At 39.0% G+C, this 22,501-nt stretch overlaps 1 protein-coding gene across 3 annotated transcripts in view; it reads left to right on the top strand.

Moving 5' to 3' along the window:
* The first annotated feature begins 2,331 nt into the window (after positions 1 to 2,331).
* The window catches only part of LOC137130054 (E3 ubiquitin-protein ligase RNF19A-like), a 23,018-nt gene continuing 2,848 nt past the window's right edge, over positions 2,332 to 22,501 (top strand). The window contains exons 1-10 of one of the 3 annotated variants that reach the window (XM_067509669.1): positions 2,332 to 2,523; positions 4,216 to 4,240; positions 14,949 to 15,931; positions 17,484 to 17,692; positions 17,822 to 17,966; positions 18,209 to 18,371; positions 19,633 to 19,747; positions 21,188 to 21,349; positions 22,041 to 22,254; positions 22,358 to 22,501. In XM_067509669.1, the coding sequence (XP_067365770.1) occupies positions 15,231 to 15,931; positions 17,484 to 17,692; positions 17,822 to 17,966; positions 18,209 to 18,371; positions 19,633 to 19,747; positions 21,188 to 21,349; positions 22,041 to 22,254; positions 22,358 to 22,501 (1,853 nt within the window). In that variant the 5' untranslated portion in view covers positions 2,332 to 2,523; positions 4,216 to 4,240; positions 14,949 to 15,230. Of the gene's footprint in view, positions 2,524 to 4,215; positions 4,241 to 14,184; positions 14,560 to 14,948; positions 15,932 to 17,483; positions 17,693 to 17,821; positions 17,967 to 18,208; positions 18,372 to 19,632; positions 19,748 to 21,187; positions 21,350 to 22,040; positions 22,255 to 22,357 lie in introns of those variants that run through there. The other 2 variants (XM_067509666.1, XM_067509670.1) reach the window with 2 other exon arrangements.

Here is a 22,501-nt window from a genome sequence, read left to right as displayed (position 1 = left end):
TTAATGGAAAACTTTTTCAAGGAGTTAACAGAATAGATGTATTGGGTTGCATTAGATTATACAGGTATACTTAAGGAAATGGCCAGTGAATGTATGTACATAAATACTTTAGTTAGTGTTAGTGAATGCATACAGTAAATGTTCTACATATATAATACTTAATATTCACTTCTAGAGGTTTCACTAAGTTACGTCCACGATGTAATTTGTATGAAATTTCCCCGGTTTGTTTCTGTGACACTTTCTAAATCGACCCTCTTTTTTTTTTTTTTTTTTTTTTTTTAAACTATATTTAACGTGGATGAGTACAAATGTAGCATGGTCTTGCCTTAAACGAACACATTTCAAACCCATCAAAAGGTAATAGCCACAGAAAACCAAGCTTTAAATGAATGTTTTAAACGTAAATTGCAGGGAGGAAGATATACCCAATCTCGTACTATGATAAATGAGCTGCGATTTTTTTTCCTGGTCCCATTTGTATTTGTGGCAGCCATTTGTTTAAAGTGCAGTATCTCTCTTAGCCTCTGTCAGTTTTTTTCTAGAACATCACAATAATGAAAAGCCAATTTCACCAGATCTTTCTTACAACTTGGGAAGAGATGACCTTGTACAATGTGCTGGAAACAAAACACGAATGAGGCACCATACTTTGCAGAATTATATTAACTGGTGTTTCTTTTTATATTTATAAAAAAATGCTTCTTCCACTTGCCTGGATACAGACTAATGGTAATGTTGCTGTGCTGAAACCTGATTATTATTTTGTAAAATCAAAGTATAAGTATAATTTTTGTGAGTATATCATTTTATTATAGTATGTTATCCCACTTATTAACTAAAGGGACTTGCACAATTTTATTCTTAAGATGAAAAAGTGGTGTATACACAGGAGAGAAAGCTCCGGTTGGCTGATCTTTTGCTGAGCTTTGATCATTAGACATTTCTTTTGAGTTGAAATATGTGCTTTTATTACATCTTCAAAGCTTCCTTTACAGACTTTTATTATATTATTGGACCAAAAATCCTTTTAATCTCACCAAAGTGTCGTGTTTTATTAGAGACTGCCGGCTGATGCCTCAGCACAAATACTCACAAGCTCAAGATGAGCCATTGTTTAAGCTGGGCCAGACTTTGAACATATTTAAAAACCTGATACAGTACATGGGTGACCCAAAACAACTCTCCACAAGGATTTCACAGGATTATCCAGCTTTGTCTCATAGTGTTTGTTCATGGAGAGATTTACACAGGGTGTAAATATATTTGATCTCCACAGCTTGATATTTTCATTTATATCACCAGCAATGATCTATGTACCTTCTGTTCTCAGAGGATTCTTTGAACTGTTCCTCATGTTTTTCTATTGCAGGCATGGCACCTATGTGGACAGACCTTCTGTGTAGCTGGATTGTGTATTATAGGATTTCTGTATATACATAGTTGGGTAAGTGGGGGATGCATGTACAAGTATTCTTTTATACATGTTACCTGTACCTAAGGGTGAAATAAAAATAAAAAAAACTCTTGATTGCTACAGTCCGATTTAGGCTGGCTTTCTTCCCTAAGTAGTGTTTTACTCTAAAAATCTCATTTGAAATTATCACTGTTTCTACCAGGTCAATGAGGACATAAATGGTAGTCAAAAGTCAAAACTGTTAGATTTAAAAGGACTAATTTATCACTTGCTCTTGTCTGTTTGTAATAATGACAGACACAGGGAGCTGTGGAGTAATCCTCTCCAGCTTGGATTAGATACGTCTGTCTGGCGAGCTCTGTCAGTTCAGCAACTAAATCTTTCATGCACAATGTAAGAATGGTTGTGTATGTGTAATCTATTACTGAGACAAAAGCAAGCTCATACTCTACAGATTTTAAACTCCACCATGTTTTTTTAAATGCTTTGCAAATGTAATTTATCAGGCATGATATGTTAGTATTGTTTGTGTTGTTAGTGTTGTAATGTTTGTGTTAGTTTGTGTTGTGAGGCGTCAGCTCTTATATGGCCTTGAGTTTTAACTAAATAGAAACATTTTATGTAGAAGAAAATAGAAAATAAATTGTGAACTCAGGGTAAACTCCTAAGCATATGTTCCCTTTTACAAAGTAATTTCCCATTATCTGTTGCCACACACAAACCAGAAATCTGTAGCTGGTTGGTGTTTGTGGAGAGCGGCGTGGTTAAAAAAGTATTTATATTTATTTAGTTTCTTCGTATTTTTCCTGTTTTCAATACATCTGTTTTATATTAAGTGATAATTTGGCCTGTGAAAGGTTGATCAACATCTCGCGATACAATTTGAATTTCTGAGCTAAAACGAGAACACGGAACAACAGAGCGACCTCTGTAGGAGCTTTTGTCGAAACTGAACGTATAGGTGGGACCGAAGACAGTGGGACATAAGTGCTAACCTAATAGCTGCAGGACGAGTGATTAATTTACTTAAAACAGTTTTCGGGAAGCGGAACGTTTGGTGTCTTCTTTGCTACTGTCTGCGGAACAAGTGTCACTAGCAACAGACGGTACGTTCTCATCATTTCTAGCAAACCTTGCTAGCCAGCTGCTAACTCTCGCTGTGTTTGGTAGTACACGCTAACTGGCATCCCGGATAACGTCAGTAAGGCAGGTTAAGACCTATGGAACATTTTAGTGGCCCACAACCAACTCCGTTTCGATAACGTGGCGTATGCTGGTTTTCTGTCTGGATTTGTGCCAGAGAGTGAAAAAATTATGCAGTAACGTAAAGTGACATTAAACAAAGTCGACTGTCTAGGCAGCCTTGCTATCGCTCCAATGGTATTGGGGAAATCGAAAACCAGGAACAGTCCACAAGCTAACGGGTGGCATGATCCCAACTTTTTCAATGAAATTAGATGCTCACTAATATGTGATTGTTAGGTTTTGGTTTCTAACTCAATGCTGGCCCATAAAGAGGAGTAGTTTTTGACCCGACGTCAGTTAGTTTCTGCAGCAGAAACAAGCCAAAAACAGCAGATAGTAAGAGAAAAGTTGTGATACCAGGGCGGGTTGTAACGTTTAAATGAAACTTACAATAGGAATGTGTGTTTGATGTGAAAAACGCGTTAATGTTTCTCCTTGTTGCCGTTAAATGTAGAGAAATTGAAAATGAACTGCTTGGAATATTTTTTTTTTTTATGGATTTATTATTAGATTTGTCATGTGATGTGGGCTGGTTTGTCATGACCTGTGATGATTCATGTAATACCTGTTAATCCAATTTAAAGATGTTGACCACCTCTCACTTTAGAGGAGCAGCTGAAATACCAGCAGGGTTGAGCGGCTTTGAGACATTGACTACTCATATTAACTCATATATCTTATAAAGTAGATATTAATGTGCTAGAGAGTGTCCTGTACAAAGTAAGTTTCAATATCTGAGCTATTAATCAATTGTTGCCCAAATCCTGGCTGTGCACACAATATTTATTATACAGGTGTATATTTATTTTTCAGAAAATGTGTGGCTCAGCTACTTTGCTTATGGAGTTCCTAAGCTTTAAGTATGTTAACGTTTAGGACAATGTGCACTTTCGTTGTAGTCTTTCTGGGCACATTAAAATCGCCTACTTCTTTACCGAGTTAGTAGTTAATAAATTGTAAACTGCACCATTTTCCTAAATGTATACATGCATAACAGCAGAATATAACTAGTCTTACATCTGCAGCTGCTCACTGGGCTAGTTGTTCTTCTTGACTTGGCTCATCCTTGGCTGGACCAAGGTTTTTTCTGTTTTATGATGCACTTCAGTTGTTTTGTCTTTATTTGCTGGGCATTATTTCCAAAATTGAGAGACTGTACACACAGTTTGGGTTTTCTGTATCGTGGGGACCAATGTCGAGAATGGTTTGGGGTTTTGTTTGAAACGAGCCTAAACAACATCAAGGAACTACACTGAGCATTTCTGTCATAGATATTTAGTTAAGGATGCAAATCTTTGCTGATTGTAGGATTTAAGGCTTTTTGAACACGCATGTGGTGCTTATGCCGTAGAGCTAATAAAATAATGATCAAACATTGAAATGCATAAATAAGGTGAACTGTTTATGAGAAAGTTTTGCAACAACTATATTGATGCAAAACTTTTTGCAAGCATTGGTTAAAGCTGCTGTTGCCCCGAATTAGTTATGAACAGTTCTTAATTTTACATGTTAAAGACATTTGTCCTGATCCTTTTTTTTCTTCTTGTCTGTAGTTTCAGAAGTCAGCAAAGCTAAGAAGTGAGTGAGAAGTTTGACAAAGAATTTGATTGGCTGTTGATGTTAATGGACAATATGTTTTTTCATATTAATAATTATCAACCCAAAGACTGTCCCAATCCAGTTTGTGATTTGTGTCCCAATTAAGGGTCACTCACTCTTCAGTGTGGCAAAATTAACTCACACCTTAATAGCACATATTAATTTGCTATCGTTGTTACCTTATATTGAGTCACACACTTTGTTGCTTTGTAGCACCTGGCCTCCTCAGGTAAACTGTTACTTATCAACACTCTTATTTTTCTATGCCAAGAGAATGTTAGACTGTGGGACCCAGATTTGAAGCAGAGCAGCACTAAAACAACAGTGACATGTCGTCTAGTTTGTGCTTAGTGAGACCATCATTGTTTTGTCAGTGATCTAAAACACACCTCAACCTCTCAAGCTCTGCGACTTCCAGCTCTGCCTCTTCTCTTCTCTTCGGTGCCACTGTCTCTAAGCCGAACAACATCGCTGGTCTCCCCATCGTCTTGAACACCTTTCCTTTCATTCTCGCTGATACTCACACAGCACACCTGATAACCTGCTTGCACACGCCTCTTCACCTCTTTTTAACGCTCTCCGTATTCTGTTTTCCTGTGGCTAACCTTCCTAGAGACTTCCATACCTCCACACGTATGTCATCAGGACCAACTGCCTTTCCACTCTTCATCCTCTTCAATGTCCTCCTCACTTCACTCTTAGTAATCTTTGCTACTTCCTGCTCCACACCAGTCACCTCTTCTACTCTTCGTTCCCTTTCATTTTCCTCATTCATGAACTCTTCAAAGTTCTCCTTCCATCTTCCCATTACACTTATCTTTTATCGCACTAACCTGCTGCACCCTATGTTTCTACCTCTTCTGGAAGACCGTGTTCTCTACAGCCATTTCCATCCTTTTTGCAAAGTCTACCACCATCTGTCCTTCTGCATTCCTGTCCTGAAGACCAAACCTGCCCATCACATTCTCATCACCTCTGTTATCTTCACCTATGTGTCCATTGAAATCTGCCCCCATCACCACTCTCTCACCTCTGGGGATGCTCTGCATCACTTCATCTAACTCACTCCAGAATTTCTCCTTTTCTTCTAACTCTCATCCTACTCATGGGGCATAACCACTAACAACATCACGCTTTGAATTTCCCGCTTTACACTCATCACCCTGTCTGATAATCTCTTCACCTCCAGAACATTCCTCACAAACTTCTCTTTCAGGATAACTCCTACTTTATTTCTCTCCCTACCCGACCCATGTTAAAACGACTTGAACCCTGCTCCTAAGCTTCTAGCCTTGCTACCGTTCCACCTGGTCTCCTGGGCACAGTATATTCACCTTCCTTCTCTAAATCTTGTCAGCCAACACTTTCCCTGTCATAGTCCCAACATTCAAAGTACGTACTGTCAGACCTACGCTCTTGGTTACACTATTGACACATCTATGGTTTCATACTAACAAAGCAAAGCCATTTTGCATTTTTAGTAGATGGCAAAAATGTTATGTATGGTTTTCTGATCTGACTTGACAAAACAGACCCAAACATAATTAATGGCATTTCAAAATAAAGAGAGAGAGAACACAAACACTGCACCAGTACTATGCATTCTCAGTTAATTTGATTAATGAATAATGAACACAGCGAATAATAATTGGAATATTATTTAAAAAGTGTCTTAGTCATAGAAAGTCATAGAGACAATGTTTATTCAACAATGAACATAGTAAAAACATATTTGTCCATCTAGCACTCAGTAGCAAGAAAAATTCCAAAAAACAAAACTTTCCCAAAAAATTAATACCATTGAATAGCACAAATCTTGATGACTAAAATAAGTGAGCCTAGTTTTCTGAGCAGAACATACTGCTGATTATTAAAAAATAATCTACCAGTCAACAAATGTTTAGTATTGTATGTATTGTCATCTTTCTATGCCTAGGTGTTAATTATTTTTAGCTTCATCAAGGGAAATAGTTCACATGCTCCCAATTTACTACTTCACTCCTTTTTAATGTTACACCCTCTTCCTGAGCTCTCTCAGCTGAGCAGAAATGCCAGGATGCTTACTTCATTTCCTCCTATGTTGAGTAAAGTGAGGGAGGAAAGAGGGGAAGTCTGGGAGGAGGGGGGCAGCTTGACACTGTGCTACCTTTGTTGAGCTAGGAAACTTTTCCTTTTCTCCTGGTCAGCCCGCCTTGCCTCTCTTTGTACATTCAACAAAGCCTTCCCTGTTCTTCCACGCTGCTGTGTATCTTGTCAAATCAGATCTCCAACACAAGGCATGGCTGAAATATTTCAGTATTTGTTGCTTAAGTGCTGTCATTTTTATTCTATATATTTATTACAGGAATAAAAAGCCATCTAGCCCACAGTTTTATAATATATGTTTACTGCACCATAAATGACATTGTTCTTATCATTTCACAATGAATAATAGATGCAAATTTACAAGAATGGTCAGATGGTGGGCGACTGTGGCGCAGGAAGGTAGAGTGGTTGTCCACCAATCTCACAGTTGTTGGTTCAATCCCCGGCTCCTCCGGTCACATGTCGAAGACTTGAGCAAGACACTGAACCCCAACTTAGTTGCTCCCGGTGAATGTTGGCCAGCTGCAAAGCAGCTCCCCCATCGGTGTGTGAGTGTGTGTGTGAATGGGTGAATAAGAAGCAGTGTAAAGCAGTAAAGCGCAGTGTAAAAACTGCGTGAGAGCAGTGTAAAGCGCTTTGAGTGCCAATAGGTAGAAAAGCGCTATATAAGTGCAGAACATTTACCATGGTAAATCAATATTAATATTACGTGAAAAAGTAAAGTCATTCAAATATTTCCCACACAGATCTTGATACAGCAAACAATTATATACATGCTCTCTCTTTTACCACAGAGAAATTTGGGTTTTTTCACAAAACAATTCACAAAACTTGGATTATAAGCAGCAGTGGTATATCTGCCTGTTCCTATCACCAAATAATCGCGTGTTTCTAATCAGGAAGAGTGATCTCTTCTAATGCCTACTATGTATAGATGTAATGTTCATGTTCTATGATGTATTTCCACTGTTAATATACATGTTACAACTCTGCAACTTAGGGAGATGGACTTTTAGTTACAATCACGTGATTTTAAAGGTCTTTTCTGACAACACCAGCAAAAGATTCAGCTTGTCACTTGAGTATAGCTACTGATCACACCCCCAGTTTTTCAGCTTGCTGAAAACATTAATGACAAAGGAGGAACACAACTTGACGTTTAGCTCACAACAGTCAATAGCTGATCACCCACCCTGCCTGCCTGCCTCTGTTTATTCGTGGTGCACTGGAAGCCTTACTAATGCTCTGACTGTCAGCTCTTTAGAAGCCCATGTATGTGGACAGAGATGGTGAGACTAGCAGGACAGGAATGCTGCTGAAGTTAAGCTGTATGGCTGACTACACTGGGTCAGCTGCGGCTAGTTTGATTTGTCTGTGTGCTTTTCTTTTTATGCCACACACATCCATCTACCAGTCCTTCTTTAAAGGTATAGTCTCTGCTTGTCCCCTATGTGTATATCTGTCTCCTTGTTTTATTTGTGCGTTGTTCATGTTTGTTAGACATACATTAAGTGAAATAGTATAACTAATTCCACATTCTGCTGTGGCATGACCACCATGCCAGGCAATAGCAGACCTTGCAAACTGTGAGTGGTTTGCTTTGCCCTGCTCAGATGTAATCCTCCACGCACCCTGCTTACTGCTTACAGAAATAGATCTCACTGTAATAAACGTTCATACTAAGACCGTGACATAGTCAAAACCAAACCTGGACTGGAACCATATTCATAACATTAATTTGCCACATAGGCTACAGTATTGTACTTCAAAAATATTGCAGGTGGAATTTTGGTAGGGCTGGCATGATGGCTGGTGCAGTTTTTTGTATTGTACTGTCTCATTCAGATTTGCAAAGCTCTTGCTTGGTCAGCTCCCACTTGTTAATCTAATACAGAAAGATGCAAAGATATCTGATTTTTGTGTATATCTGCATCATAACTTAAGTGACCCCCCCTCAGCTGCTTTTCAGTTTTAATTTTGTATGGATTATGAATTGAGTGACCTGTTGTCTCATAGGCATTTGAAATTAGGCCTGACAAAATCTTTGTTGTCTTTCAAGTCTTTATCAGGTCACGTGCAAATTTTACAGTAAATTACATTCTGCTGTTTATACAAGTTTAACATTTCAAACAACATACAATTAGCTGATTTTCTATGACCCCTCTTTGCCCCAGTTTCATCATTTTGTTTCGGCCCTAAATACCAGCTACGTAACCCAATTGCTGTAGTGCAGAGAGTTGACCCAAATGCAGAAAAGACACATCTGTTTGAAAATTACACAACAGATTATTTTATTTTATTTTTTTAAATCAAGAAATCATTTTTTACCCAGTGCCACTCAGGAAGTCTTTTTCACATCACCAAGCATTTTGTGGAGAAGTGGAGAATGTAAGCCTGACGTGCTTTACATCAACAGAATCCTTTTGTTGCATTAGAATAGTTTGTTCATAATTATTACTTGGATAAAGTTCTGACTGCATTCTTCTTTGTGCTCTTCCATATTAATGCAGGTGAGTAAAGAAATGCATTTCATGGGAAAACCCATGAATCCCTGCTACAGGTAATTGGTGCTGCAATTAAGAATTTACTATATCACTGTGAAAGTCGTACTCTCCCGGGCTGCAGCAGGGTCAGCTGAGATTACTACTGGATCTGTTCTCTTTCTGGAATGCCTAATGAATTCTCTCCCTAAGGAAAGCTCTGGCAAGTCTACCAGCTTCCATCTTTCTATGTACTTTTTCAGTTCTCTGTTATTCACGCAGATGCTTATGCATCTAAATTGCTACTGCACTATCATCTGCCTTTTTCTGTGTTACTAATGTGATGAAAATGCATATCAAAAAAGAGCAATAAAACACATGAGAAATGCAAAATAATGAGACCTTTTGCAAAGGTATCACAGTATAAACAGTGCAAGTTGTGGTGCAATTTACAGGAGTTCCCACCAGTAAAACACCAGCAGTAGGATTGTGATGTGAGGGGTCACTTCTAAGCCTGAGAATGATGTCTGATGACTTATTCGGGTTCAAAATTAAAGCATTTTATTACGAGATTTGTGGAGCTTAATAGCTTAATGGTATTTGATGTGTGTATTAGGTAGTGTGCAATTCTTTTAAGTAGTGACAACATTAATGTTATAACTACATCATATATTAGCACAACTGTTTATCTAGTGGATACTCAAAGTTGTATTATTATTTAGTTTACATCCACAACATTATGGTAGATGTTGTGGATGTTAAGCCATAAGTTGAGGACATATTAAACGCTAAAGAGTCTGTGCATATCTAAAACTGGAAGACCAAAAAGAGTATAATAGTTAACGTTCATGATTTTGGGAGCTATTAACTACAGAATAAGATGGCAAATCTGACTGTCAGTCCCTGAATACAAACTTGTTTACTACCCGACATCATTGTGAAATAAGCCAACTGTCTGTTGCGAGATCATTTAGTTTCTGTTCTGAATCTTCAAAAACAATCTTTAAACCCTGACATTGTATTAGGATCAGTAAATTTAAAAAATACCACGGAAGCACTTTGTATACGATTCAGACATTTGTCTTCTAGAGAGAAGTTGATTTTATGATTGGTGGATTGCTGGAAAAAAAGTCAGCTTTACCAATGAATCCAAATTCGAGGTTTATGGTAGTAACGGGCATATTTCCATTTCCATTTAGTCATTTGGCAGACGCTTTTATCCAAAGTGACTTAGAAGTGAGGTACAAGGCAGCAAAAATCTATGTCAAGGAGTGTTTCCATTCCATGAGATGCAAATGCAAGAAAGAGCAGAAAGTGCTGCACACATTCTTTTTTTAAGAATATATGTAAGTGCATAGAAAGGTAATGGAAGAGCTCTGTTTTCAGCTGTTTCACTATCATGGGATCAATGAACTTAAGAGTTTTGCTTGGTGTCTTCTGTGGGGTGCTGGGACCACCAGACTTAGTTCGTTGTGAACTTAGTGCAGTGAACAGGAGAGATTGTACACCTGAATGAGGGAGTTGAGGTAAGCAGGAGCTGTTGTGTTGACCACCCTGTAAGCAAGAGACAGAGTTTTGAACCTGATAGGGGGCCAGTGTAGAAAGTGTGGTGTGACATGAATCCTTTTTGTCTTATTCAAAAAGAGGTGTGCTGCAGCATTTTGGATCATCTATTAACAGGGCATTGCAGTAATCAAGGCGAGACCAGCGCCTGCACAATGAGTTGGATTGTATATTGCGTGAGGTAGGGTCTGATCTTTCTGATGTTGTGCAAAATACAAATCCAGAGACTGAGGAGATGTGGTCCGCTAAGCTCGATTGTCGATAACTTAGTGGGGACAATTGCTGCCGATCCGATGTTGATGCTGATGTTGTGTCTTGTCGAAGTGATAGGAAAAGACGTGAGCGGATGATAGAACCCAGTGATATACACCGGAGCCCTTCCTGACACAACCCTCCCCAATTTCTACGGGGCTTGGGACCGGTACCTGACACTGCATGGCTGGGGATGGGCTGTTAGGTGTTCATTGTCTTGCCTAAGGACACACTGAACCTACAACCCTACTTGGTGAAGTGGGCAGCCACTCTACCAACTGAGCTGCTGCTGCCCATCAAGGGAGATAATTGTGTAAGACTCTGTAAATTAAGCTTGACAGTGTTTTGCCTAATCTGGAGTCAAAAACCCGAATTAAACTGATTACACCCTGACTAAGTAGAAGTACCCCATCAATCGAAATTGACGTGCTACACCCTCTGCTTTGCATCTTTGTGTAAAAGGATTCATATTACAGCAGGATAAAATTGAACTCCTCACTAAAATTGTTAAATGGATCATTTTAAATAAAAAAATATATAAAATATAAAACATGGTTTACCATTTTATTTTTACTATCATGTTTACTCTTGTTATTCTACCTGATGATCTCTGTGTATGCTTTTTATAGTTTACTAATCTTCTTACCCTTTCTTTGATTTTTGATTATCTCATCCATTTTGCTGCCCTCCCGCCATCTGTTACTTTCAAGCACATAGCAGCACTGTGCAGATTTGGAATGTGTTAATGTACTTTAGTCAGCTTGCAGAATGTGAAAACACTTTACTGCTGACCACAGCCCTGCAGCCAATGAGCTGAAATAGGTGTTTCATTTTAAGGGTGAGACCTAGCCAAGGCCTTCAGATGAGACCACTGACAGAGTCTACCTGCATCATCAGTTCTCTTAATACACCCACAAAGCCTGTCTGCTCAGCAGTGATAAGCCTGAACAGACACTTTCCCCCACAGACTGTTTTCATTGTGAATCAGCTGCATGTGTCTTCCTTGTATTTTTTTTATTCGTTTCTCTCCTCCTGCACTGTCACTTATCTGCGACACACACACACACACACACACACATACACACAAAATTCAGAAAGCAGCATTTTCTGTCAATATGCAAGTGACACAAGTGTCATCATCTGTACTCTACGACAATATATGCGTAATACATCCACTAAGATGTGCATAAAATGTAGACGGTCAGATTTAAAAAAAGTGTGTATAAACTGTGTATTAATTACAGCTATTTCTATTCACAGAATCCCCAATTTTAGTAGCCAGACAAAATTTGAACAGTCTCATCAATTTGTCAGTTTTAACCCTTGGCCTTTGTTTGGCCTCTTCAGCTCCTGCTGTTTTTTGTGAGTTTTAATTTGACTATTCCTCTCAGCATACACAATATATGCTCAGTTGGGTTCAGGTTGGGCATTACACTGGTTTCCACTAATAATATACCCATAAACACTTTAGAGTAAATCATTTTATTAAGCAGTCACATCATTAATAATTACAAGGGAACCAGTTCCTTGGCTGCCAAATATGCCCACACCATAACACAACCTCCACTATGCTTTCACAGATGAGGTGAGATGCTACAGATAACAAGCTTTTTCTTCCCTTCTTTAAACTCTTCTCCCCCCCTTGTACAGTTTCAGTTTAAACTTTGGTCCAATTCAAAAACCAATAGTTTATATTTTGTTGTGTCTTATTTAGATGTTTTTTTGTGGGGGCGCTTAGTTTCTTTGGTTGGTGAGACTATACAGTGCCATTCAGGAAGTCCGGTTTAAGCTACGAAGTGTGTATTTTAAAGCCTTATTACAATCTATAAGACTTGTTTAGGTAGTATACACGTCTAAAGTGTTAAATGCACCTGCCCCTTGAAATGAATGAAGGGTTGAATCTTTTTCACACATAGTAAAGCTTTGTTGGAACTAAGTGCTTAACACATTTGTAAAGTATGCACTATTTTGTATTTGTTTGTCATGGTTTAATGCAGAAGTGTAGGCAAAGATGCAGAAACATACATGCAAGGATGGACACGAGTAAGATGGACATTGAGGGGGAAGAGAATGAGGAACCACAGTGTGTGTGCAGAGCTGTTATTTTTGTGGCGTTATTCTTTTCGCGAGCTTCTTTTACAAATGCAGTTTTACTTAGCTTTTTTGCAGCTTCTGAAGACAATCGGTACTTACAGTACTGCACGATGTTGATGAGTTCTTCAAAACTGTACATGTTGCCCTACCATTTTTAAGATTTCAGATGGTACCTTTTATCTTTCTGTATCTGTCCATAGCATTGTTTTTTGGAAATCCTGGCCAATTTGAAAAATATGAAATTACTGTATATCTTAAATAGATTTTATACTGAAAAACAAACCTGTATCGAGTTTACTGTAATTGATTGTATAGAAGCCTCTGTTGAGTTCACTTAGCACAAACAGGGAAACAGTGGTGCATTTAGCAATATCTGTTGCTCAACTACAGAGTAACTTGATACTGTGCCTGGTTTTGTCTATTAGAGTCATACCATTTACATTTTTATTAGTTTCTAAGGCTATCTTTACATTTTAGCATAATCTGGTCTTGGTTGGCTGCTCTAGCTTGGTTTGCCTCTTGAAGTTTAGTGTTTTAGTGGACAACTTGGTCAGTGGTTCGATCCCCGGTCTCGGCTGCATTTTGAAGTGTTCTGGGGCGAGACACTGAACCCCAAGTTGCTCCCGGTCAGTTTAGCATCTTGCTTGGCAGTCACCGCCATTGGTGTGTGTGTGTAAATGAGAAGCAAGATTGGATGAAAATGCTATAGAAGTGGCCATTTACCAGTCTTTCACCCTTTTCTGTGTGAAATTCCCAAGTGGGCAGAACACTCATCAGACTGGCTCGGAAGACATCTGTCCTACAAATATATTTTTGTGGAGTGAGTAGTTGCATAAACATGCATCCACTCAGAAAGTGATATTACTGAGGAGTAGTTGTGTTTTGTCATATATGAAACTGACATTAGCAGAAATGTCAAAACCCAGAAGCAAGAGGTCATGTTCTTAGTGTGCCTTGTACAAAATGTAGCTACATTTAATACTATGAATTGTTCATTAACTGTAATGATTTGTCATAGGTGTCTTCAAATAGCTAATATTTTAAGATGTGTCAAACAGTTATTAATTTGTTTCATTAAGTCTCACAACACAATCATTTTGGTGTGTTTTTGACTGATCTTGTCTTCATGAAGGCAGCTATTTTATGTATCCCATGTCTGAATATGAATGCATTGCAAAGCCGAACTTTACTCTTTCCTGAGCTATCTCATGGTTCTCGTTTGCAATTATCAGCCATGGACATTCTGGCCCCAGGCCTTGTCACTGTTGATCCAACTGACAGGTCATAGTGTTATATGTTTGCGTCAGTACTGTCCAAGGTTGTTGACCTTCTGTCCCCTCTTCTCAGCTCTGTGACTGATGGTCTGATCAGCTATGCAAACCTGCCAGCTGTATACTGACTAAGCCAAATGTCAAGAAGTACGAAATACTTTGTAAAACTGTGTTTATTGTTACTGATAACTAAAAGGCATCTGTCAGCGAAACGCAGTCTTTAGAAAAACTAATGGCACTGTTTGCAGTTTCCTAGTTTTCTATTTATTTTGTTTGTGTTTGTAAAGACATAGAAGATCATGATTGTTTGTGTTTTAGCAGATTAAAGTATTGTGTTTCTCGACATATGTGACTTTAGTTAAGATCAGATCACATTTCATTACCAATGTAAAGCAGAAACTAGGAAATTGCAAACAGTGTCATTACCTTTTCTTGTAGCTGTAAATGCATGAAATTATGGGTGCACAGCTGGAGCTCAGTTGGTAGGGCAGTCGTCCACAGACCTTACGATCAGTGGTTCAACACCTCCTTCCTCCTGGCTACATGTCCTTGGGTAAGTGTCCTTTGGGTAAGACACTGAACCCTAAGTTGCTCCTGGGGAGTCAAGTGTGTGTGGGTTTGTGTGAATGGGGGAACGAGAAGTAACATTGTAAAGTGCTTGGATAAAAGCGCTATGTAAGTGGACATTTACCATTTACCATGTCATTAATTGTGAATGTTATACTGGAGAGAGAGAATATTATTTATTTATCGTCTTAGGTTGACTTTGTTAGATAATGCAGTTATCTGTTAAATTACACTTTGAAGTACTGGTGTTTAACTTTGTAAAACACTCAATGTCTGAATAAAAAATAAAAAAATATTAATTTTTCTGTCTTCCCCTCTCCTTTTCTGCTCTTCACTACACTCTCTGTTCTTCTTTTTCCTTGTTCTTGTCTGTAGGTTCTGTTGCATTAGTTTCACAGCAGGTGAACCCCACCCTCCGCCAAAATCCGGCTCTTTGATGTGACCACGAGGTTGATCAGGAGAAGCCACCATGTCTTAAACACAGAAGGGGCCGCTGGAGCCCTGTCCCCCCACCCTGGCCCCCCCTCCCCCTCCCCCATCCACCACCTTACCCCTTCTCCCAGCCCCATCCCTCTCCTCGACTTTCCTGTACATGTGAGGGACAGGCTACCTAACCCTGGCTCCCCGCTGGCCCACCCCTCCCCTCCCTCTGGAGAAATGAGTCTGCAAACCCACCTGCGGATCGAAGGTAGTAGCGGTGAAGTCATGGGTTCTGACCGAGACCTTCAGTCTACTTCTTCCTCAATTTCTTTGCCCTCTGTAAAGAAACCCCCCAAGAAAAGACGCCTTTCCCTGGCCTCTCTTTTCAGACGACGAGGACGAGAGCCCAAAACAGGGCGGCAAAGGTCCCGAGAGCTCCAGCACCCTGTATCTGGAGGAATGGGAGGGGTGGATTGCATCGCCAGCATTGAGAGCATCCACTCTGAAATGTGTAATGACAAAAACTCTGCCTTCTTCTCTGTGGCTGGGACCGGAGTTGCCTCTGCTACTGCTGCCTCCACCTCATCTGCCTCAGGGCCTTCATCCTCTACCTCCTCCTCCAAAAGGGGTGGTGGGGCGGGGGCAGAGCTGCTGGAGTGCCCGTTGTGCCTTCTGTGCCACTCCAGGGAGAGCTTTCCTGACATCATGACCTGTCACCACCGCTCCTGCATCGATTGCCTGCGCCAGTACCTTCGCATCGAGATCTCAGAATCGCGTGTGAACATCAGCTGCCCCGAGTGCTCAGAGCGTTTCAATCCACATGACATCCGCATGATCCTGTGTGACCGAGCACTAATGGAGAAGTATGAGGAGTTCATGCTGAGGAGATGGCTGGTGGCTGACCCTGACTGCCGCTGGTGCCCAGCTCCAGACTGTGGGTGAGCAGCGAATACAGTCACCATGATGCACACTCACTCAAAACTGATGTTGTTACATAAGTCTTGAAAATTACATAATACATTTTTGTCGAATAATTTTGCATCCTATCAGTGACTGTGGGTTTAGGTGTTGTTTGGTATTTAAGATCAAGCATGTCCTGTTTGAAGCAAGCTGAAACTATGAACAAGAAGTAAAAGAAGCCTGTAATTCAGGGAAGTCGAAAAGTTAATTAGGAGAAAGAGAATTTTGTAATATGCAACTTAAGAAAATTAAGGCTCATAGACAAAGAAAATAAAAAAGTATCATATACCTTAATATATTCTATTGAGGTAACTAGTATTTGTGCATGTTTATGATGTTTCCCACGTGCACCATTCATTAAAAAAGAATATTTGCTCATAAATTAAGATACAAGCTATTTATTCTTTAACACAAGGAAATGTCTATGCAAGCAGTGCTTATTAAACAAAATGTCCCCTTTACTTGCTGCATGCCACCCAGTATGTCACACTGTGTAGATGTAGGGTGAAATGGTGACTTGGGACTCACTGGCAATTCAAATCAATAGTTAATTTAGTTAATGTATATTTAGGAAGACATCTGCCATAAGTGCTAGCTGTTCATACCCTAAAAAAGTGAGGAGGCAGCCCATTCTATTAAATTAAATTGTACAAACAGTTGTTCCCCATTTGGTTGATTATGATATGATAAATGTTGGGCTCTAAATCTTTTTAAATAATAAATTTAGCATTTTCTGTATGACAAAGTTTGAACCCATCGGAACATTGCGGGAATGCCAGAACCAGAGATGAGTAAAGTAAGGCGCCTGAACACAGCATCTGCACACATTCCTGAATGAAAAGGTTTATTTATTTGGGACACATATTCTCCTTGTGCAGGCTAATTAATGAACAAATTGAGTGCATAAATGCCTGCTGTAATTAATGCTGTAAGGTTCAATTGCCTTTAGTGTAAAACCAAGTGCAGGGTGTTGAACACCTTTCAGGCGAGAAGAACTTAGATTAACAAGTCTGTGTCAAAAGGTAAAGAACTTGTTTTCAGTGGACGCCTGCTTGTTTTTTTTTGTTTTTTTTTTAGATAACTGGTGACTTAGGGTTGTTAAAACTGTACCTATTCAAACTTACAGTACTGTATGTAACTTCTTACTAATATATTTTCGTAGAGATGTGCGCAACCTTTTTTTTCCTATTGTGGAGAGCTGCTGTCAAAGTCTTTGTTAGCTTTCATTTAATATTTCATCGGGCTGAAAGTACCACATTGAAAATCTGGCCCTGGTTGAATGGCTTCAAATTTCAGAGGTAAAACAAACTCCTGGTAGCTAAGCAGACCGTAGCGAATTTGGTGTGGCTGTTAATGATCTTAAATGCCTTTTTTTGTTTTATTTTTAAGGCCGTGCTTTTCACAATGTTCTACAGATTATTTTGTCAAATCATTCTTTTTGACAAAGGAAGTCAACTGGCAAATAATTGAAAGTCAATTTGTATTACAGCAGTGTGTGTCTGTGTGCGTGCTTTATTTGCAATTTACTAGGTATGCAGTGATAGCCTTTGGGTGTGCCAGCTGTCCTAAGATCACATGTGGAAGGGAAGGCTGCGATACAGAGTTCTGTTACCACTGTAAGCAACTGTGGCATCCCAACCAAACCTGTGATGCAGCACGGCAGCAAAGAGCACAGAGCCTCCACCTAAGGACCGTCCGCTCATCATCCCTCAGCTACAGCCAAGAGAGCGGATATACTGGTGGGTTGAGTTAACACATGCAAACACACACACACACCCACTGCTTTAGTGTGTGTGCATCTGTTCCGTTAACACTTGTCTAACATAATGCTGACTTTCTGTTATTAAATCTAATTTTCTTTCTCCCAGCTGATGACATCAAGCCATGTCCACGCTGTGCTGCTTACATCATCAAGATGAACGATGGCAGCTGTAACCACATGACCTGCGCTGTCTGTGGCTGTGAGTTCTGTTGGCTTTGCATGAAGGAAATCTCAGACCTGCACTACCTGAGGTTAGTAGGCTAATAGACATACCCAGATATACAGACATGGCTTGCAGGGGTTTCTTGTGGAGTTTTAAATAGCCTTGGTGCTTTAAGTGAATCATAAAACTGTTTAAATAATTAAAATTACTGTCTACAATACTGGGATTGTGATTTAAACCAACCGACTTTACATTATGCTCACAACTGACAAAGAAAAAATGCTTTTACTTGTAGTTGTTCTTAAACTTGTCCCTCTTCCATTCCTTTAGCCCGTCAGGCTGCACTTTCTGGGGTAAGAAGCCATGGAGCAGGAAGAAGAAGATTTTGTGGCAGTTGGGAACACTCGTGGGTGCCCCTGTCGGCATCGCTCTCATAGCTGGTATAGCAATCCCTGCCATGATTATTGGGATCCCTGTCTATGTTGGAAGGAAGGTGAGTTGTCGTGACTTGATTTCTCTATTGTACAGTGGTTTGGAACATTTTAAAATTCCTTTTGTTTCCACTACATGGGTGAAGCAGAACATCAACTCACTGTTCAGGTTTCAAACTGTATTGAGCTGTATAAAGACAAACGGGGGTAAATCTTGACTTTTTCTGACTCTGACGTTATCTCATGTTAGTTGGGGTCATTTCTCAATAACCTGTGTGTCTGAGTATACACACTTGTATTCTATCATTCATCAGTCCAGGTCTGGTAAATGAGAGTTTGATATTATAATAAAATTACCATATTCTTACTCTCTCTCTTATTCTAGAATTCCCCTCCTGAGCCTGCCAAAAAAGAAAAAACATTCCATCTGACAAAACCAGACCAGATTCAGTTGGGGTCACATGACACATGTGAATCATCTGACCATGAGTCACCTACAGTGCATTCCTCATGTTCTGACTGTGTCTGTTCAGTCATTATGTTAACTCTGCATTCTGGTGACTTGTTAAACCAAATGTATTTACACATTTTGCTATGTTAGTTTCTGGGGGTTTGGGAGAGCAAATAAACTTCTTAACCACATCTGCTGCAATTCTAGCTAAATCTTTAAAGCCAAACATTTTTTAATAGTAAATCATTGAAGCACCAGTAAGAAAAAATGTTTGGGTCAACATTTTTACTATTCCTGCAGTCCTGGTGAATAATTGATCATTCTGTCAGTCTGTCAATTTTTTTTTTTTTTTAATTTGTCTCCAGATACCTTGGCCCCCAAAACTGAATTAGACACAAACCTGTCTGTGTGATTGCCACAATTTACACCACATTTCAGGACAAAAACCAACATATGAAATCCAAAGAACTGTAGACCTCCGCATGAAAGTTTTGTGATGAGGCACATGGCACAAAATGTATAAAACCATTTCTAATCCTTTGAATGTTCTGAGGAGCAAAGTGGCTCTAATAAAATTAGAAACATTTAGAAACGGTTTACTTGAGTTCACTTTGAGGCCTGACAGTAGCCTGAAGAATCATCTGTGGCAAGCAGCCCAAATGGCTTTTTGTTGTTTGTGGTTGGTCATAAAAGGAAAGGGGCTAAGTTAATAATACTGTTCAAATAATATAAGCCTAATGTTCATTTGGAGTTATCACTAGTGGTCTGGCAAGCTGCTCATCTTTAAGGGAACAGTTTATACAAACTCAAGTTTAGTTCCTCAGTTTCCCCTGTCTGACAATGTGACTGCCATTGGTCTTTTTCTCTGTTAGATCCATAACCGTTATGAAGGCAAAGATATTTCCAACCACAAGAGGAACCTGGTGATTGCTGGTGGGGTGACTCTCTCTGTCATCGTGTCTCCAGTGGTGGCTGCAGTCACTGTCGGTCAGTCTGTTCTGCAGCCTCTTCTTACCTCTTTCACTATGTGTCTCTGCCCCTGCTCTAATTCTCTTTATGCCTGTAGATATTTTTTGACATATTGTTGTTTTACTTTACTAGTTGGAGTTTACAGTCGTAAGCAATAGTTGATAATCCATCTTTTAATTTTTTTTTGACTAAAAACATAATAAAAATCATCTGATCATAGCAAAAAACTGTGCAATACTAAGAACCAGCTTACTGCTTCCGTAGGATTCAAGAGGGAAATTTGCAGTCAGGTGCCGATAATTGTTCGCTCTTGATTGATCATCAGCGGGTCTGCAGACCTACTATAAAAGCAAAAAGTTTGGCAGTTTGCTGCTTTACAGCATTCTTGTGTCTTAGAGAAGCAGTTGTTTCTGCACATCAATCTAGAAAGTGTTGGAAAATCGTTTCCAAACACTTTGGAGTTTATTATTCTACTTTGAGATGTTATTCACAAATGTAAAGCATTTGAGCCAGTTGCCAGTCTTCTGCACATTCACCCAAAGGTCAGAGCGTGCAACACTCTACACCCTACAGGCCTCACTGAGCATGTTAGATATTAAAGTCCATGATGGCATAATTGGAAGATGATTTAAAAAGAACAATTTGTTTGGAAGAGTTGCCAAGACAAAGCCTCTTCCAAAGGCAAAGTGGACTTCTTTTGCCTTAATGCCCAGTGACATGTTTGATGAAAACCAACACAACATTTAAGCAGAAACGCCTCATACCCACTGTCAAGCACATTGCTGGAGAGGTGATAATTTGGGCTTGTTTTGCAGCCACAGGACCTGGACCTCTATACCAGACAATTTTTGAGGGATATTTGAGGCCATCTGTCCGACAGCTAGAGCTTTGTTGAAATAGGATCATGTAACAAGACAATGATCCCAAGCACACCAGTAAATCTACATCATAGTGGCTGAAAAATAATAGAATCAAGGTTATGGAATGGCCTAGTCAAACTCCACAGCTCAACCCAATTAAAATGCGGTGGCAGGACCTTTATAAACAATGTGCATAAGCAAATGCCCAAAAACCTCAATGCACTCGAGTAATATTGTAAAGAAAAAATGGGCCAAAATTCTTATGACTGATGAAGAAATCATTTCCTGTTTGACTTTGTTATTGTGGCTAAGGGTGGATCTACAAGCTGTTGAATAATGGGGGCTACTTAGTATTGCCAACATGTTAGTTTCTGCTTGTGTTATAAATAATGGCACAGTGAATAAAGTTATGTTATTGTTCATTTGAGGTTGCATTTACTTAATACTAAGACCTGAATCGATCAGATGACTTATGTTTTCACACAAAAAAACAGCATCAAAACAGGGGATGCTAACTTCGCACATGTGCAAAGATTTGTTTTCAAACGGTGTGGTCTATATTTGGTCTAGTGACTTTTCTATCTCTTTCCCCCCTCAGGCATTGGTGTTCCCATCATGCTTGCATATGTCTACGGCGTAGTGCCCATCTCTCTGTGTCGTAGTGGAGGGTGTGGTGTCTCAGCAGGGAACGGAAAAGGAGTGCGAATAGAATTTGATGACGAAAATGACATAAATGTTGGCAGTGGAGCCACTGCTACTGGTAAGCGTTATTGCCCTCACCCAGACACCCGAAAACAACACTTTTTGACTTTAGGCCCAGCAATCAACACCATTTGCATTTTGCTGACTGATAAACTTGTAGGCCTCCGTCGAAATGTTTGTTTTTTTGGGGGGGTTAGACTTCCATTTCACAAAACATCCTTTGTTTTCAGATATTCCAATGACGGATGACACCCATCATTTTATATAATTATAAATATATAATGTAATTTTTATATATATATATATATATATATATATATATATATATATATATATATATATATATATATATATATATATATATATATGTATATATATGTATATATATGTATATATATATATATATATATATATATATATATATATATATATATATATGTATATATATATGTGTGTATATATGTGTGTATATATGTGTGTATATATGTGTGTATATATATATATATATATATATATATATATATATATATATATATATATATATATATATATATATATATATATATATATATATATATATATATATATATGTATATATGTATGTATGTATATATATATATATATATATGTATATATATATATGTATATATATATATATATGTATATATATATATATATATATATATATGTGTGTGTGTGTGTGTGTGTGTGTTATTTTATGCTTTTTTTTTTTTTTTTTTTATCCGTAGATACTACATCAGTGGCAGACAACAGAAACAATCCCAGTATAGGTGAAGGCAGTGTTGGGGGGTTGACAGGCAGCCTGAGCGCCAGTGGAAGCCACATGGACCGTCTGGGGACCATAAGGGACAACCTGAGTGAGACAGCCTCCACCATGGCCCTGGCTGGTGCCAGCATCACTGGCAGCCTCTCTGGCAGTGCCATGGTTAATTATTTAAACAGGTACTAAAATGGATACGTGATGAGATTTAAATGTTAAATTAATCGTTGGACTTTACCGGACTTTCCTGCATTGGTCTGAATCTCTCCTTTTGTGTGTTGTCAGGCTGGAAGTGCAGGCTGATGTGCAGAAAGAGCGCTGCAGTCTCAGTGGGGAATCTGGCACTGTCAGCCTGGGTACAATCAGTGACAATGCTAGCACCAAAGCAATGGCTGGATCCATTTTTAACTCCTACATGCCCCTTGACAG

Source organism: Channa argus, chromosome 7 (genome assembly GCF_033026475.1).
Source record: "Channa argus isolate prfri chromosome 7, Channa argus male v1.0, whole genome shotgun sequence".
In the NCBI taxonomy this organism is placed as follows: Eukaryota; Metazoa; Chordata; class Actinopteri; order Anabantiformes; family Channidae; genus Channa; species Channa argus.
The sequence above is the reverse complement of the archived record's forward strand: the minus strand, read 5'-3'. Positions and strand labels throughout refer to the sequence as shown.